Here is a 20,000-nt window from a genome sequence, read left to right as displayed (position 1 = left end):
AGAGAAAGTTTCTTGTGCACACAAGATAGTTTCTCGTGCGCACGAGATACATGTCTAAAAAATTAAAAAAAATAAAAAAAAGTATAAATTTTTTTTTTATAAAGTTATATATAAAAAAAAATTATATAATTTTTTTTTTAGACATGCATCGTATGCGCACGAGAAACTTTTTATAAAGTTTTAATAAATAAAAATGTATATATATGTATATATATATATATATATATATATATATATATTTTTTTTAGACATCTCGAGCGCACGAAAAACTATCTTGTGCACGAGAGAAAGTTTCTTTTACACACGAGATAGTTTCTCATGTTTAAAAAATTTAAAAAATAAAAAAAACTATACATTTTTTTTATAAAGTTATATAAAAAAAAAAACAATTACATAATTTTTTTTAGACATGTATCTCATGCGCACGAGAAACTTTTTATAAAGTTATAAAAAAAAGAAATAAAAAAATGTATATATATATATATATATATATATATATATATATATATATATATTTTTTAGACATTTGTGCGCACGAGATAGTTTATTGTGTGCACGAGATACATGTCTAAAAAAAAAATACTAAAAAAAAGTATTTAAAAAAAAAAAAAATTCTAACTTTATAAAAAGTTTCTTGTGCGCACGAGAAATACAAATTTAATTATTATTTTTTTAAATTCCCCCATGTCCCCATTCCCATATTTTCTACAACTCTTATTTTTTTGTGATAGAGTGATTGGAGCACATACTTGTTGGTCACAAAAAACATTCATGAAGTTTGGTTCTTTTATGAATTTATTATGGGTCTACTGAAAATGTGAGCAAATGTGCTGGGTCAAAAGTATACATACAGCAATGTTAATATTTGCTTACATGTCCCTTGGCAAGTTTCACTGCAATAAGGCACTTTTGGTAGCCATCCACAAGCTTCTGCTTGCATTTTTGACCACTCCTCTTGACAAAATTGGTGCAGTTCAGCTAAATGTGTTGCTTTTCTGACATGGACTTGTTTCTTTAGCATTGTCCACACAATTAAGTCAGGACTTTGGGAAGAACCTTCATTCTAGCCTGATTTAGCCATTCCTTTACCACTTTTGATGTGTGTTTGGGGTCGTTGTCCTGTTGGAACACCCAACTGCGCCCAAGACCCAACCTTCCGGGCTGATGATTTTAGCTTGTCCTGAAGAACTTGGAGGTAATCCTCCTTTTTCATTGTCCCATTTAAAGCACCTGTTCCATTGGCAGCAAAACAGGCCCAGAGCATAATACTACCACCACCATGCTTGACGGTAGGCATGGTGTTCAGCTAAATTTTAGGTTTCATCTGACCCCAGAACTTTCCTCCAGAAGGTGTTACACTGCAAAAAGTCAGTGTTCAAAAACAAGAAAAAAAATAATAAAATGAGGGGTATTTTATTTGAACTAAGCAAAATTATCTGCCAATAGAACAAGAAAATTCGGCCAAAACAAGTAAAATTAGCTGACCTCAATGAACCCAAAAATACCTTAAAATAAGTATATTCTCACTAATAACAACTGCACTTTTCTTGGTAGAAAAAAAAAACAAGACCTTTTTGCTAGAAATGTCCGATAATATCGGCAGCCCGATGTTATCGGCCGATAAATGCTTTAAAATGTGATATCGGAAATTATCTATATCGGTTTCAAAAAGTCAAATGTATGACTTTTTAAAACGCCGCTGTGTACACGGACGTAGGGAGAAGTACAGAGCGCCAATAAACCTTAAAGGCACTGCCTTTACGACCGGCCCAATCACATAATATCTACGGCTTTCCACACACACAAGTGAATGCAAGGCATACTTGGTCAACAGCCATACAGGTCACACTGAGGGTGACCGCATAAACAACTTTAACACCGTTACAATCATGCGCCCACACCAAACAAGAATGACAAGCACATTTCGGGAGAACATCCGCACCGTAACACAACATAAACACAACAGAATAAATACCCAGAAGCCCCTTGCAGCACTAACTCTTCCGGGACACTACAATATACATTACCCTTTTTCCTTTTTACAAAATGTTTCCAGTCTGCGACCCCTGGTTTTAGAGGCGTCGCTGTCTTGCACGCATCCGTCACATCAGAATACGAACGCTAAGGGCGTTTAAAGACATACACACATTCTTCTTTTTTTTTTTTGTGTTAACCCATCTTTTTTTTTTCTATGCCGGTTCTTTAATTGCCACAGCTGCCAAATTAAAGCGCGTGCACTCTTAAGTGTGATAAAGGGTGATTAGGATTCAGATCATCCTTGCCGTTGTCCTTCCCGTCTCCTCGGTCGCATCTGCCCGCCCCCTGGGGGTCCGACATCCATTAAGCTCCGCCCACACGTGTCAGCACAGCCCCCTGCCGCTCACAGGGATCAGACGGAACACACACACACACACACACACACACACATGCGGGGGTCCTAATTTAGGTCTGTCTGGCCGAGATCGGAGACAGTGATTGAGTGACAGCAGTTTGAATGTCACAATCTGCACGTGCTAATGAGTCCTTGAGCAAACCCTGGAGACATCTGGGAACGACTCGGCCAGAATTCCTTCCCGTGTTCCCCCCCCCCACCCCCCACCCCCCCGCTTGCACCGCCCTCGGTGGCCAATGTGCCAGATGAGGAAGATGTGAGCGAGACAGGTTGAAAGCTCCCCCCTTTTTATGTCATTTCATCTTCTCCGGTTTACATTTCTCCCGAAGAAATGATTGCTCTTCCCGGGCTGAGAGCTTGTTTGATTTTCCCGGGCGTAGGGCAGAGGGATTGTGGCGCCAGGGATCCGTTCAAACATTTATTTTTTTTGTTTGTTATCATCTTCTTTTATGTAAAAAACTTTCTGTAAGTACGGTTGTAGAAATTGTTGTCCCAGGTTGAAAGTCACGGACGCTCACTTTTAGCGGGTGCTATTTCTTTGATTAAATTTTTAAGTGATCTTCAAATGTTAGACTGCGTTTTTTTTAACGAGCGTACATTTCGTGACTTGAAAATGAACCAAGTATTAGCGATATTGTGTCCCTATGTTTTCATCATCGAGTGGTCTGCTGTTTCCTCGCTTCCCTGCTCCCTGCAAGTTTATACTAGATCAGGGGTCACCAACGCGGTGCCCGCGGGCACCAGGTAGCCCGTAAGGACCAGGGGCCGTACTTATCAAGCTTCTTAGAGTGCCATTTTACACTTAAGTCCTGAGAATTTGCGAAATGTAGTCCTACTCTCAAACTTAAGAATAAAAGCTTTTTATCAACGTTCGTAAGTCTAAGAATCACTCCTACTCTCCACGATATTTAAGAGACCTTCAGAGGTGTCTTAAGTGGTTAGGAGTTGCCAGCAGGGGATGGCACTGAGGCGAGAGGGACGTGCGCGAACGTTCAGGGAACGGAACAATGTTTTTTTGTTTTTTTATGACGAGCAGCTGATCAAACGGTATCGTTTAGACAGAGCGGATATTATTTTTGTCACAGATTTAATACTTTTCGATTCCTTGTTGATTTCTGCATGTGTCTGCAGTGGGCTAGTATATATAGAGCCACCCACACCAGTTTCAAATTAGTTGCCTAATTAATGAATTGGAAAGAAAATGTTATGACAGTAGCGTATGTGTGTGGCCGTGAGGTGAGTGACGTCAGTGAGTGTGTGGGCGAGAGAAGAGAGGGAGCGGTAGCGTGAGTGCCGGCGGGGACTAGTTTGTTTTGTATTATTTTGTAGTTTATTGTCAAAATATACACTCCCATTGTCCACTTAAATATTTCCAAGATATTTCTTTATTCTTAGACAACGGATTCCATTCCGTGATTGGTCATTTCTATGGACACAGAAATTACGTCACCTAAAATTCCATTTACGGCACATAGTAATGTCGTAATTCAGCTCTGAGTGTGACACTTAAGATTCAGTCCTACACTTCGCTGAAAGTGTGAGTAAGACGCTTGATAACTAACTTTTAAGTGCAGCTTTCAGCGAAGAATTTATTTACTCTTAAGTCAACTCTTAGCAGACTTCTTAGGAGTAATTCTGAGAAGCTTGATAAGTACGGCCCCAGATGAGTAGCCCGCTGGCCTGTTCTAAAAATAGCTCAAATAGCAGCACTTACCAGTGAGCTGCCTCTATTTTTTTAAATTGTATTTATTTACTAGCAAGCTGGTCTCGCTTTGCCCGACAATTTTTAATTCTAAGAGAGACAAAACTCAAATAGAATTTGAAAATCCAAGAAAATATTTTAAAGACTTGGTCTTCACTTGTTTAAATAAATTCGTAAATGTTTTTACTTTGCTTCTTATAACTTTCAGAAAGACAATTTTAGAGAAAAAATACAACCTTAAAAATGATTTTAGGATTTTTAAACACGTATACCTTTTTACCTTTTAAATTCCTTCCTCTTCTTTCCCGAAAATTGAAATCAATGTTCAAGTAAATTTATTTTTTTTATTGTAAAGAATAATAAATAAATTTAGATTTAATTCTTCATTTTAGCTTCTGTTTTTTCGACGAAGAATATTTGTGAAATATTTCTTCAAACTTATTATGATTAAAATTCAAATAAATTATTCTGTCAAATCTAGAAAATCTGTAGAATCAATTTATTTAAGTGTGTATAAAACTGGTAGCCCTTCGCATTAATCAGTACCCAAGAAGTAGCTCTTGGTTTCAAAAAGGTTGGTGACCCCTGTACTAGATCATAAATAGTCCACGATAGTCCAGGACAGGGGTCACCAACCTTTTTGAAAGCAAGAGCTACTTCTTGGGTACTGATTAATGCGAAGGGCTACCAGTTTGATACACACTTAAATAAATTGCCAGAAATAGCCAATTTGCTCAATTTACCTTTAACTCTATGTTATTATTAATAATTAATGATATTTACACTTAATTGAATGGTTTAAAAGAGGAGAAAACACGAAAAAAATGACTATTAAATTTTGAAACATAGTTTATCTTCAATTTCGACTCTTTAAAATTCAAAATTCAACCGAAAAAAAGAAGAGAAAAACTAGCTAATTCGAATCTTTTTAAAAAAAATAAAAAAATAATTTAAGGAACATCATTAGTAATTTTTCCTGATTAAGATTAATTTTAGAATTTTGATGACATGTTTTAAATAGGTTAAAGTCCAATCTGCACTTTGTTAGAATATATAACAAATTGGACCAAGCAATGAGGTGGCGACTTGTCCAGGGTGTACCCTGCCTTCCGCCCGATTGTAGCTGAGATAGGCTCCAGCGACCCCAAAGGGAATAAGCGGTAGAAAATGGATGGATGGATGGATGGATTGACCAAGCTATATTTCTAACAAAGACAAATCATTATTTCTTCTAGAATTTCCAGAACAAAAATTTTAAAAGAAATTCAAAAGACTTTGAAATAAGATTTAAATTTGATTCTACAGATTTTCTAGATTTGCCAGAATAATTTTTTTTGAATTTTAATCATAATAAGTTTGAAGAAATATTTCACAAATATTCTTCGTCGAAAAAACAGAAGCTAAAATGAAGAATTAAATCAAAATGTATTTATTATTCTTTACAATAAAAAAAAAATTTACTTGAACATTGATTTAAATTGTCGGGAAAGAAGAGGAAGGAATTTAAAAGGTAAAAAGGTATATGTGTTTAAAAATCCTAAAATCATTTTTAAGGTTGTATTTTTTCTCTAAAATTGTCTTTCTGAAAGTTATAAGAAGCAAAGTAAAAAAATTAATGAATTTATTTAAACAAGTGAAGACCAAGTCTTTAAAATATTTTCTTGGATTTTCAAATTCTATTTGAGTTTTGTCTCTCTTAGAATTAAAAATTGTCGAGCAAAGCGAGACCAGCTTGCTAGTAAATAAATACAATTTAAAAAATAGAGGCAGCTCACTGGTAAGTGCTGCTATTTGAGCTATTTTTAGAACAGGCCAGCGGGCTACTCATTTGGTCCTTACGGGCTACCTGGTGCCTGCGGGCACCGCGTAGGTGACCACTGGTCCAGGATATCACTCACCCACTACACCAATACATCATCCCACTACCATCAGGGCACAGGTACAGAACCATCAAATTCCGGAGGGCCCGCCTCAGGAAAAGCCTTATCCCTTAACAGCAGGCCCGGCCGACCTGTCTGACAAGCCTGTAAATGTGTTGGTCATGTATGATGTCTTTTAGTTATTTTTGTTTGGTGATGTGTAATGTCTATTGTTTAAATGCACGGCAGTGAAAATTAGTTTCCCCAACAGGGACCAATACATCTAAATCTAAAAAAATCTAAATCATGTATCTCACCTGGACAGAAGAAGTCTGAGTAGGTATTCCGACAAGTTGGTACACTTTGACAGGCATACCTGTACGTTTCAACGTGTTCAGACGGTCAGCAATACGAATATTCCACACATCGTCCATTCAGCATTATCCTTTTATAATTTCGTAGTTGTTGGATGACTTGAAAGGGAACTGCACTGATAGTTCACAATCATTATTAGAGACATGACAACCGATGGACTTTTTAAAATTGCAGTCAAAATATTAAATAAACGTTTTTTAAAAAGTGAATGGTAGCTTCAATATTTTGCCAATAAAATCCGATAAATAACCATTCAAAAAGCACCAACAGTACTCAATTTACATTTCGTGACTTGAATATTAACTAAGTATTAGCGATATTGTTATTATAAGCGCTAACACAGACAAACTATTTATAGCGTGTGTCCCTATGTTTACATCATCGAGTGGTCTGCTGTTTCCTCTCTTCCCTGCTCCCTGTAAGTTTGTACTAGATCATAAATCATGCATCTCACCTGGACAGAAGATGTCTGAGTAGGTATTCCAACAAGTTGGTACACGTTGACAGGCAGGGAATTGTCCGTCATACGTGTTCGTTGCAACATGTTCGGACGGTCAGCAATACAAATATTCGACACATCGTCCATTTAGCATTATTCTTTCATAATTTCGTAGTTGTAAGATGACTTAAAAAGGAACTGCACTGATCGTTCACAATCATTATTAGAGACATGACAACGGATGGACTTTTTTAAATTGCAGTCAAAATATTTAAAAAAACATTTCTAAAAAGTAAATGGTAGCGCCACTATTTCGCCCATAAAGTCCGATAAATAACCATTCAAAAAGCACCAACAGTACTCCATTTACATTTTGTGACTTGAGTATTAACCAAGTATTAGCGATATTGTTATTATAAACGCTAACGCGGACAACTATTTATAGCGTGTGTCCCTATGTTTACATCATCTAGTGGTCTGCTGTTTCCTCGCTTCCCTGCTCCCTGTAAGTTTATACTAGATCATAAATCATGCATCTCACCTGGACAGAAGATGTCTGAGTAGGTATTCCGACAAGTTGGTTCACATTGACAGGCAGGGAATTGTCCGTCATACGTGTACGTTGTAACATGTTTGGATGGTCAGCAATACAATGATTAGACGTATCATCTGTTCAGCAACATGCTTTTATAATTGTATCGGTGTTGAATGACTTAAAAGGGAACTGCACTTTTTTGGGGAATTTTGCCTATCGTTCACAATCATTATGAGAGACATGACAACGGATGGACTTTTTTAAAATGCATTCTAAATATTAAATAAACGTTAAGTGAATGGGGGCTCCACTATTTCGCCTATAATATCCGATGAACAACCATTCAAAAAGCACCAACAATACTCCATTTACATTTCGTGACTTGAATGTTAACCAAGTATTAGTGATATTATTATAAGTGCTAACGCAGACAAACTATGTTTACATCATCGAGTGGTCTGCTGTTTCCTCGCTTCCCTGCTCCCTGTAAGTTTATTCTAGATCATAAATCATGCCTCTCACCTGGACAGAAGTCTGAGTAGGTATTCCGACAAGTTGGTACTCTTTGACGGGCAGGGAATTGTCCGTCATACGTGTACGTTGCAACATGTTTGGACGGTCAGCAATACAAATATTCCACACATCGTCCGTTCAGCATTATCCTTTTATAATTTCGTAGTTGTTGGATGACTTAAAAGGAAACTGCACTGATAGTTCACAATCATTATTAGAGACATGACAACCGATGGACTTTTTAAAATTGCAGTCAAAATATTAAATAAACGTTTTTTAAAAAGTGAATGGTAGCTTCAATATTTTGCCAATAAAATCCGATAAATAACCATTCAAAAAGCACCAACAGTACTCAATTTACATTTCGTGACTTGAATATTAACTAAGTATTAGCGATATTGTTATTATAAGCGCTAACGCAGACAAACTATTTATAGCGTGTGTCCCTATGTTTACATCATCTAGTGGTCTGCTGTTTCCTCGCTTCCCTGCTCCCTGTAAGTTTATACTAGATCATAAATCATGCATCTCACCTGGACAGAAGATGTCTGAGTAGGTATTCCGACAAGTTGGTTCACATTGACAGGCAGGGAATTGTCCGTCATACGTGTACGTTGTAACATGTTTGGATGGTCAGCAATACAATGATTAGACGTATCGTCTGTTCAGCAACATGCTTTTATAATTGTATCGGTGTTGAATGACTTAAAAGGGAACTGCACTTTTTTGGGGAATTTTGCCTATCGTTCACAATCATTATGAGAGACATGACAACGGATGGACTTTTTTAAAATGCATTCTAAATATTAAATAAACGTTAAGTGAATGGGGGCTCCACTATTTCGCCTATAATATCCGATGAACAACCATTCAAAAAGCACCAACAATACTCCATTTACATTTCGTGACTTGAATGTTAACCAAGTATTAGTGATATTATTATAAGTGCTAACGCAGACAAACTATGTTTACATCATCGAGTGGTCTGCTGTTTCCTCGCTTCCCTGCTCCCTGTAAGTTTATACTAGATCATAAATCATGCATCTCACCTGGACAGAAGATGTCTGAGTAGGTATTCCGACAAGTTGGTTCACATTGACAGGCAGGGAATTGTCCGTCATACGTGTACGTTGTAACATGTTCGGACGGTCAGCAATACAAATATTCCACACATCGTCTGTTCAGCATTATCCTTTTAAAATTTCGTAGTTGTTGGATGACTTAAAAGAGAACTGCACTGATCGTTCACAATCATTATTAGAGACATGACAACGGAGGGACTTTTTTAAATTGCAGTCAAAATATTAAATACATTTTTTTTTTAAAGTGAATGATAGCTTCACTATTTTGCCAATAAAATCCGATAAATAACCATTCAAAAAGCACCAACAGTACTCCATTTACATTTCGTGACTTGAATATTAACTAAGTATTAGCGATATTGTTATTATAAGTGCTAACACAGACAAATTATTTATAGCGTGTGTCCCTATGTTTATATCATCGAGTGGTCTGCTGTTTCCTCGCTTCCCTGCTCCCTGTAAGTTTATTCTAGATCATACAGTATATCATGCATCAGGCAGGGAATTGTCCGTCATACGTGTACGTTTAAAAATGTTTGGACGGTCAGCTATACAAATATTCGACACATCGTCTGTTCAGCAATATCCTTTTGTAATTTCATAGCTGCTGGATGACTTAAAAGGGAACTGCACTTTTTGGGGGAATTTTGCCTATCATTCACAATCATTATGAGAGATATGGATGGACTTTTTTAAATTGCATACTAAATATTAAATACATTTTTTTTAAAAGTGAATGGGAGCTCCACTATTTTGCCCATAATATCAAATAGATAACCATTCAAATATACTGTATATATGTATATATATATATATATATATATATGTTTGTGTGTATGTGTATACAGCATATATATATATATATATATATATATATATATATATATATATATATATATATATATATATATATATATATATATATATATATATATATATATATATATATATATATATATATATATATATATATATACAACTTAGACGCACACATTATTGTGGAGCGGCCACCTATCTGCCCACAGGAACACGAATCACCATAAAATTATATAAAAATGATATTCATCCTTAACTTACATTTTTACTTGTATATAAAACGTATTGTTTGTTCACCTGCTGCTGTTTTGATTAGCAACTGACTTCCAATCTTCCGACGTGTGATTTTTTTTTGTTTCAAAATGTATTCCAACGAAGCACATAAGTTCTTACACCCGTCCCCGATTCATGACGAGCACGAATCATACATGACCTCGTCAGCCAGCCAGCTCCCGGGGTGAAAGGGATGCGGTCGCCATGGGGACCGTGAGACACACTAAATTATCCTCTCAGCCGCCGTCTGGCACAGAGGACGGCGGCGGGATGAGACATGTCCTCTTCGGCTTCAGAGGCGGCCTCGTCTGTCCGTCGTGCCGTTTGATACGTTGTTGGTGACGGGCATGAAAATTCCCTCTCATGTGCTTTGGACCAAAAAAACAGACTGTCTGAGAGGCGTCTTTTTCCAACTTGTATTGTTTCTGACCCTTTTGCGTCCGCAGGGATGACTTTTTAAATGATGTTTCTGTTTGGGTGAGGGGGCTGGGAGCACCCTGTCATTATTTTTGTATCAATAATGTGCCGTTTGATTGACACTCTTCCTATTCTCTTCCTCTCTTGCAGGTGTCCCTAATAACATTGGTCCAGTTAGTAAGTAATCTATTACAAAGGAACTGTTTGAATGCTTGATGCTTCACCCTTTCACCACACATCCCCCCGACTTTGTGCCAAGTGTTCATTTCTGACGAGGCGTAAGTCTCGGGTCCAATTCTGAACCCCTTGCGGGAATTTTAAAACCTTCTCCAAGATTGTTTTTATTCGCCGTACTTTTGTTTTTTTATAAAATTAGATTTTCAGGGAGTTGGTTAAATGTCCACTACAGTAGACTATGAAACTAAGATCAACCGGGGTCCGGATCGGGTCTAGGTCTGATATCAACAACAACAACAAAAAAACACGTATCGGATGATAATAATAATAATAATAATAATAATAATAGATTTTATTTGTAAAAAGCACTTTACATTGAGTAAACAACCTCAAAGTGCTACAGTGTATAAAGAAATAAAATTAAAAAAAATTAAAAAAGATATTAAAAAATAAATAAAAATAAAAACTAGAACAGCCAAATAGCTAAAACTAGTATGCATATATCTAAAAAAAAAAAAAGGCTTTTTTTAAAAAAGAAGGGTTTTTAAGCCTTTTTTAAAAGCATCCACAGTCTGTGGTGCCCTCAGGTGGTCAGGGAGAGCGTTCCACAGACGGGGAGCGGCGGAGCAGAAAGCCCGGTCTCCCATTGTTCGTAGCTTTGTCCTCGGAGGTTGGAGGAGGTTAGCGGAGGTGCCGTGTGGAGGATTTGGGGGGTGAGTAGTTCTTTGAGGTAGAGAGGGGGTCATTTCCATGGAGGCATGATATCAGCTTGCATCTAAAATCTGCGATACAGGCTTGTTTACTTGCGCAAAGCGAGTTAACGTCGGAATGTCCTCCAATAAGCACGCTTGTTTTTCACTTGTCGTTTACAAAAGGTAAACATGGTAAGCTGTCGGCTACTAGGAGCTCGCGGCTACGCAAAAACTAAGCGCACTATAGCACGCAAGCTAGACATATGTAATAACCGTGCCAGCAAGGCCTTCTCTGGTGACCACTCCTCTTGACAAAATTGGTGCAGTTCAGCTAAATGTGTTGTGTGATAGGACACCAATCTGGACCGAGTGAAAAACATGTTTCCAGTTTATTTGGGTAAGCACTCCATTTATGTCGAATTAGCTTGGCTTCAAATTCCACTATAGACGATGGAGAGAAAATGCTTGTATGTGCGTGTCAACATATTTGGACTGTCAGAAGTAAACATATCGGACATATATGTTAGCATATCCACTAATGCTAACGACGCTAGCTTGATTACATTGCGATAGCACGCACAAATATGCACGAAAACACTCCCACAGACATCACACATGGGACGCTTTAGTACGTATGAATTGTTTTAGTTGTATTGTAAAACTTACAAACGTTGCTTGTATTGATGAATGAAGAATCCATATGAGTAGAAACGCTATGGACGGGTTTATTTATCAGCTAAGCAGACTCAATAACACCACGGTGACGTTTTGGTGAATTTACAAAACTGATATAATACAAAACACTGTATGTTAAATGCTAACACAGGCACTTGGAAACGTGTTGGCATATCCATGCTAACGACGCTAGCTTGATCACATTGCCATAGCACGCACTAATATGCACGAAAACACTCCCACAGACATCACACATGGGACGCTTTAGTACATATGAATTGTTTTAGTTGTATTGCAAAACTTACAAACGTTGCTTGTATTGATGAATGAAGAATACATATGAGTAGAAACGTTATGTATGGGTTTATTTATCAGCTAAGCAGACTCAATAACACCACGGTGACGTTTTGGTGAATTTACAAAACAGAATCAATACAAAACACTGTATGTTAATACTAACACAGGCACTTGTAAACATGTTAGCATATCCACTAATGCTAACAACGCTAGTTTGATTACATTGCGATAGCACGCACAAATATACACAAAATTTCTCCCACAGACATCATACATGGGACGTTTTAGTACGTATGAATTGTTTTAGTTGTATTGTAAAACTTACAAACGTTGCTTGTATTGATGAATGAAGAATCCATATGAGTAGAAACGCTATGGACGGGTTTATTTATCAGCTAAGCAGACTCAATAACACCACGGTGACGTTTTGGTGAATTTACAAAACTGAATCAATACAAAAAGAATGCCGCTGTATGTTAATACTAACACAGGCTCTTGGAAACGTTTTAGCATATCCATGCTAACGACGCTAGCTTGATTACATTGCAATAGCACGCGCAAATATGCACGAAATTACTCCCACAGACATCACACATGGGACGTTTTAGTACGTATGAATTGTTTTAGTTATATTGTAAAACTTACAAACGTTGCTTGTATTGATGAATGAAGAATCCATATGAGTTGAAACGCTATGGACGGGTTTACTTAACAGCTAAGCAGACTCGATATTACCACGGTGACGTTTTGGTGAATTTACAAAACTGTATCAATACAAAACACTGTATGTTAATACTAACATAGGCACTTGGAAACGTGTTAGCATATCCACTAATGCTAACGATGCTAGCTTGATTACATTGCGATAGCACATACAAATATACACGGAATTTCTCCCACAGACATCATACGTGGGACGTTTTAGTACGTTTGAATTGTTTTAGTTATATTGTAAAACTTACAAACGTTGCTTGTATTGATGAATGAAGAATCCATATGAGTAGAAACGCTATGGACGGGTTTATTTATCAGCTAAGCAGAATCAATAACACCACAGTGACGTTTTGGTGAATTTACAAAACTGAATCAATACAAAAAGAATGCCACTGTATGTTAATACTAACGCAGGCTCTTGGAAACGTTTTAGCATATCCATGCTAACGACGCTAGCTTGATTACATTGCAATAGCACGCGCAAATATGCACGAAATTACTCCCACAGACATCACACATGGGACGTTTTAGTACGTATGAATTGTTTTAGTTATATTGTAAAACTTACAAACGTTGCTTGTATAGATGAATGAAGAATACATATGAGTAGAAACGCTATGGACGGGTTTACTTATTAGCTAAGCAGATAGGTTGAACGAAATATGCACCAAAATATTACCACAGACTTAACACATGGGACGCTTTAGTAAGTATGAATTGTTTTAGTTGTATTGTAAAACTTACAAATGTTGCTTGTATTGATGAATGAAGAATCCATATGAGTAGAAACGCTATGGACGGGTTTATTTATCAGCTAAGCAGACTCAATAACACCACGGTGACATTTTGGTGAATTTACAAAACTGAATCAATACAAAAAGAATGCCACTGTATGTTAATACTAACACAGGCACTTGGAAATGTGTTGGCGTATCCATGCTAACGACGCTAGCTTGATTACATTGCGATAGCACGCACAAATATGCACGAAAACACTCCCACAGACATCATACATGGGACGCTTTAGTACGTATGAATTGTTTTAGTTGTATTGCAAAACTTACAAACGTGGCTTTTATTGATGAATGAAGAATACATATGAGTAGAAACGCTATGGACGGGTTTACTTATTAGCTAAGCACAATCAATATTACCACGGTGACGTTTTATTGAATTTAAAAAACTGTATCAATACAAAACACTGTATGTTAATACTAACACAGGCACTTGGAAACGTGTTAGCATATCCACTAATGCAAACGATGCTAGCTTGATTACATTGCGATAGCACGTACAAATATACACAAAATTTCTCCCACAGACATCATACATGGGACGTTTTAGTACGTATGAATTGTTTTAGTTGCATTGTAAAACTTACAAACGTTGCTTGTATTGATGAATGAAGAATCCATATGAGTAGAAACGCTATGGACAAGTTTACTTAACAGCTAAGCAGACTCGATATTACCACGGTGACGTTTTGGTGAATTTACAAAACTGAATCAATACTACACATGGGACGCTTTAGTAAGTATTAACACGTTTCTGCAATGCCATTTTATAATGTTTAGCTGCCGGAGAACATGTCTGCTTGACAGCGTTTGAAAAAATGTTTTTGGTGGATATATGTCAGTTTTTATTCGTAGCATTCTTGGGTAAATATGAACAAAAAAATCACACGGGTTTCCTTTGAATTGCAGCGCACGCTTTTCATCAGGTATTTTACAGCCCTCACTCGACGTTTTTCATTACCTTCCGCACATACATTAAAAATAAATAGCATCCCCGACGTTATTGAAGTTTCTGAAAAGTAAGGTCACGTCAAGGTTATTTTAATATAGGCTGCGGGGCGCCTGGCTTTGGTATTATCTTCATCACGCAGTGCTCCCCGAGGAAGAGGAGGGAGAGGTGTTCATGCCTCACCATGCCGTCTGTCTGGAAGGAACAATAGGAGAACGAACACTCCAGGCCTTTTTATGGCATTTTCATACAGTACAGTAAATAATATGTACAAACTTTTAATAGAAAAATATATATATTTTTAGGGCTGCAAACTAATAATGATAATAAAGTCATAACCAAGCAGGCGCAAGACGTTGATTATGCATGTATGTTTTTTTTTAAACTGACTTCTGAACAACGTTGTAAAATAGTTGTATTTGTAAATTGAGAGAATGTTGATGTCCAACGTTAGGATCATGTTATACGTTGGGAAATGACCAAAATTCAATGGTCAAGTCGACGTCAGAACCTGACATTGATTAAACGTCGTCAAAAAGTATGTTGTTTTAACATTGTGTTTGTGTTGTAGAATAATGGTTGGGAAATGACCAAATTTCAATAGTCAAATCAACGTTAAAACCCAACATTGATTAAACGTCGTCAAAAAGCATGTTGTTTCAACGTTGTAGAATATTAGTTAGGAAATGATAAAATAAAAAATAAAAACAACATTGATTAAACGTTGTCAAAAAGCATGTTGTTTCAATGTTGTATTTGTGTTGTAGAATATTGGTTGGGAAATGACCAAAATTCAATGGTCAAATCAACGTCACAACCTGACATTGAATAAAAATTGTCAAAAAGCATGTTGTTTCAACGTTGTAGAATATTGGTTGGGAAATGACCAAATTTCAATGGTCAAATCAATGTCACAACCCAACATTGATCAAACGTCATCAAAAAGCATGTTTTTTCAGCGTTGTTTTTGTTTTGTAGAATATTGGTCAGGAAATGACCAAATTTCAATGGTCACATCAACGTCAAAACCCAACATTGATTAAACGTCGTCAAAAAGCATGTTGTTTCAACGTTTGGTTTGAGTTGTAGAATATTGGTTGGGAAATGACCAAATTTCAACACACAAATCAACGTCAGAACCCAACATTGATTAAACGTTGTCAAAAAGCATGTTGTTCCAACGTTGTATTTGTGTTGTAGAATATTGGTTGGGAAATGACCAAATTTCAATGGTCAAATCAACGTCACAACCTGACATTGAATAAAAATTGTCAAAAAGCATGTTGTTTCAACATTGTAGAATATTAGTTGGGAAATGACCAAAATTCAATGGTCAGATCAACGTCAAAACCCAACATTGATTAAACGTCGTCAAAATGCATGTTGTTTCAACATTAGGTTTGAGTTGTAGATTATTGGTTGGGAAATGACCAAATGTCAACACACAAATCAACGTCAGAACCCAACATTGATTAAACGTTGTCAAAAAGCATGTTGTTTCAACGTTAGGTTTGAGTTGTAAAATATTGATTGGGAAATGACCAAAATTCAATGGTCAAATCAACGTCACAACCCAACATTGATTAAACGTCGTCAAAATGCATGTTGTTTCAACATTAGGTTTGAGTTGTAGAATATTGGTTGGGAAATGACCAAATTTCAACACACAAATCAACATCAGAACCCAACATTGATTAAACGTTGTCAAAAAACATGCTGTTTCAACGTTGTATTTATGTTGTAGAATATTGGTTGGGAAATGACCAAATTTCAATGGTCAATACAACGTCAAAACCTGACATTGAATAAATGTTGTCAAAAAGCATGTTGTTTCAACGTTGTAGAATATTGGTTGGGAAATGACCAAATTCCAATGGTGAAATCAACGTCAAAACCCAACATTGATTAAACGTCGTCAAAAATAATGTTTCAACGTTGTATTTGTGTTGTAGAATATTGGTTTGGAAATGACCAAAATTCAATGGTCAAATCAACATTAGAACCCAACATTGATTAAACGTTGTCAAAAAGCATGTTGTTCCAACGTTGTATTTGTGTTGTAGAATATTGGTTGGGAAATGACCAAAATTCAATGGTCAACTCAACGTCAAAACCTGACATTGAATAAATGTTGTCAAAAAGCATGTTGTTTCAACGTTGTAGAATATTAGTTGGGAAATGACCAAAATTCAATGGTCAAATCAACATCAAAACCCAACATTGATTAAACGTCGTAGAAATGCATGTTATTTCAACGTTAGGTTTGAGTTGTAGAATTTTGGTTGGGAAATGACCAAAATCCAATGGTCAAATCAACGTAACAACCTAACATTGATTAAATGTTGTCAAAAAGCATGTTGTTTCGACGTTAGGTTTGAGATGTAGAACATTGGTTGGGAAATGACCAAATTTCAACGGTCAAATCAACGTCACCACCTGACATTGAATAAACGTCGTCAAAAATAATGTTTCAGCATTGTATTTGTGTTGCAGAATATTGGTTGGGAAATGACCAAATTTCAATGGTCAAATCAACGTAACAACCTAACATTGACTAAATGTTGTCAAAAATCATGTTGTTTCGACATTAGGTTTGAGTTGTAGAACATTGGTTGGGAAATTACCAAAATCCAACAGTCAAATCAAGGTCACAACCTGACATTGAATAAAAATGGTCAAAAAGCATGTTGTTTCAACGTTGTAGAATATTAGTTGTGAAATGACCAAATTTCAATGGTCAAATCAACATCAAAACCCAACATTGATTAAATGTCGTCAAAAAGCATGTTGTTTCAATGTTGTAGAATATTAGTTGGGAAATGACCAAAATTCAATGGTCAAATCAACGTCAAAACCCAACATTGATTAAAAGTCGTCAAAAAGCATGTTGCTTCAACGTTGTATTTATGTTGTAGAATATTGGTTGGGAAATGACCAAATTTCAATGGTCAAATCAACGTCAAAACCCAACATTGATTAAATGTCGTCAAAAAGCATGTTGTTTCAATGTTGTAGAATATTAGTTGGGAAATGACCAAAATTCAATGGTCAAATCAACGTCAAAACCCAACATTGATTAAAAGTCGTCAAAAAGCATGTTGCTTCAACGTTGTATTTATGTTGTAGAATATTGGTTGGGAAATGACCAAAATTCAATGGTCAAATCAACGTCACAACCCAACATTGATTAAATGTCGTCAAAAAGCATGTTGCTTCAACGTTGTATTTATGTTGTAGAATATTGGTTGGGAAATGACCAAAATTCAATGGTCAAATCAACGTCACAACCCAACATTGATTAAACGTCGTCAAAAAGCATGTTGTTTCAATGTTGTAGAATATTAGTTGGAAAATGACCAAAATTCAATGGTCAAATCAACGTCACAATCCGACATTGAATAAACGTCGTCAAAAAGCATGTTGTTTCAATGTTGTTTTTGTTTTGTAGAATATTAGTTGGAAAATGACCAAAATTCAATGGTCAAATCAACATCAGAACCCAACATTGATTAAACGTCGTCAAAAAGCATGTTGTTTCAACGTCACGTTTGAGTTGCTCAATGTCAGGACCTAATTCAACAATATCTCAACGTTGTTTTAACGTCTTGCGCCTGCTGGAAAATACCTATGAAAAATGAGTCTTTTTTGGGTTCGGGGCATCTTCTTTAAACAGTATTTACAGTACAAATAAATAAATAGTTTTACACATTTAAATGCAATTTCTGTCTGTGTTGGTACCAATAGAGACTTCAAACAGATGCAACTTAACTGTGTTATTTTCAGCTCTAAAAGTAAAAGTAAAAGTAACTGAATACAATTCTATGTACTCGCAAAAAAAATGAGCAGTTATAAAATAATTTGTAATATAATTAAAACCTACTTTATAAGTAAATAAAATATCATTTAGATCAGCGTGGCCTGAGCTGAGCTTCCTCACAAGGGGCTCGTGTCTGCATTGTTGTCATGCGGCGGCAGCGGGCGAGTTTCCCACGACGACGGCGGGTAAACAGATTGCCCTCGGGTGTTTTTTTAATCAGGCGTTAGGAGAAGAAGTGACCGGCATGTCAAGTCAGAAATGGACACGTGGCAAACAACACCAACCCCTCGTCCGTTGCTTCTTTATCACCTTCACTTGTCATCTCGCCAACCCCCTGCTGCTTCGTGCATGGCCTGACGTAAGCTGGTGTGTGTGTGTGTGTGTGTGTGTGTGTGTGTGTGTGTGTGTGTGTGTGTGTGTGTGTGTGTGTGTGTGTGTGTGTGTGTGTGTGTGTGTGTGTGTGTGTGTGTGTGTGTGTGTGTGTGTGTGTGTGTGTGTGTGTGTGTGTTGGCATGCTCTTCTCTCAAACATATAGGATGCAGCGTCTTAGTTCTCTCTCGCAGGTGCATCCAAATGCCACACCATGCATGAACATGGTCCTCTAAACCAGTGGTCCCCAACCACCGGGCCTAGGCCCGGTAAAAAAAATTTTTTTTAGATTTTTTAAATTTTTTTTTTATTTATTTATTTTTTTAATTTCTTGTGCGGCCTGGTACATATCGGTCCGCGGACCAGTACCGGGCCGCACAAGAAATGTAAAAAAATAAAAATATATATATATATATATATATATATATTTTTTTTTTTTTTTTTTTTAATTAAATCAACATAAAAAACACAATATATAGATTATATATCAATATAGATCAATACAGTCTACATCAGGGGTCACCAACCTTTTTGAAAGCAAGAGCTACTTCTTGGGTAGTGATTAATGCGAAGGGCTACCAGTTTGAATCACACTTCAATAAATTGCCAGAAATAGCCAATTTGCTCAATTTACCTTTAACTCTATGTTATTATTAATAATTAATGATATTTACACTTAATTGAACGGTTTAAAAGAGGAGAAAACACGAAGAAAATGACAATTAAATTTTGAAACATAGTTTATCTTCAATTTCGACTCTTTAAAATTCAAAATTCAACCGAAAAAAAGAAGAGAAAAACTAGCTAATTCGAATCTTTTTGAAAAAATTAAAAAAATAATGTAGTAATTTTTCCTGATTAAGATTAATTTTAGAATTTTGATAACATGTTTTAAATAGGTTAAAATCCAATCTACACTTTGTTAGAATACCGTATTTCCTTGAATAGCCGCAGGGGCGCTAATTGATTTAAAACCTCCTGTCACTCCGGCGTTTACCAGAAGCCTGCGGGATGGCCAAGCATGCGCTAATTATTTTAAAACCTCTTCTCACTCCGGCGTTTACCAAAAGGAATGCGGTAAATTTAGGCGTGCGCTTTGAGTGTGATGTAAGC

The 20,000-nt window shown here is 36.4% G+C and overlaps 1 protein-coding gene across 2 annotated transcripts in view; it reads left to right on the top strand.

Moving 5' to 3' along the window:
* LOC133630232 (netrin-G1-like) overlaps window positions 1-20,000 on the top strand; it is a 226,741-nt gene that overhangs the window by 120,060 nt on the left and 86,681 nt on the right. For both annotated transcript variants that reach the window (XM_062021699.1, XM_062021698.1), the window contains exon 3: window positions 10,554-10,580. In XM_062021699.1, the coding sequence (XP_061877683.1) occupies window positions 10,554-10,580 (27 nt within the window). The remainder of the gene's footprint in view (window positions 1-10,553; window positions 10,581-20,000) is intronic.

Source organism: Entelurus aequoreus, linkage group LG15 (genome assembly GCF_033978785.1).
Source record: "Entelurus aequoreus isolate RoL-2023_Sb linkage group LG15, RoL_Eaeq_v1.1, whole genome shotgun sequence".
NCBI classification, from domain to species: domain Eukaryota; kingdom Metazoa; phylum Chordata; class Actinopteri; order Syngnathiformes; family Syngnathidae; genus Entelurus; species Entelurus aequoreus.
This window is presented reverse-complemented; position numbering and strand designations above follow the sequence as displayed.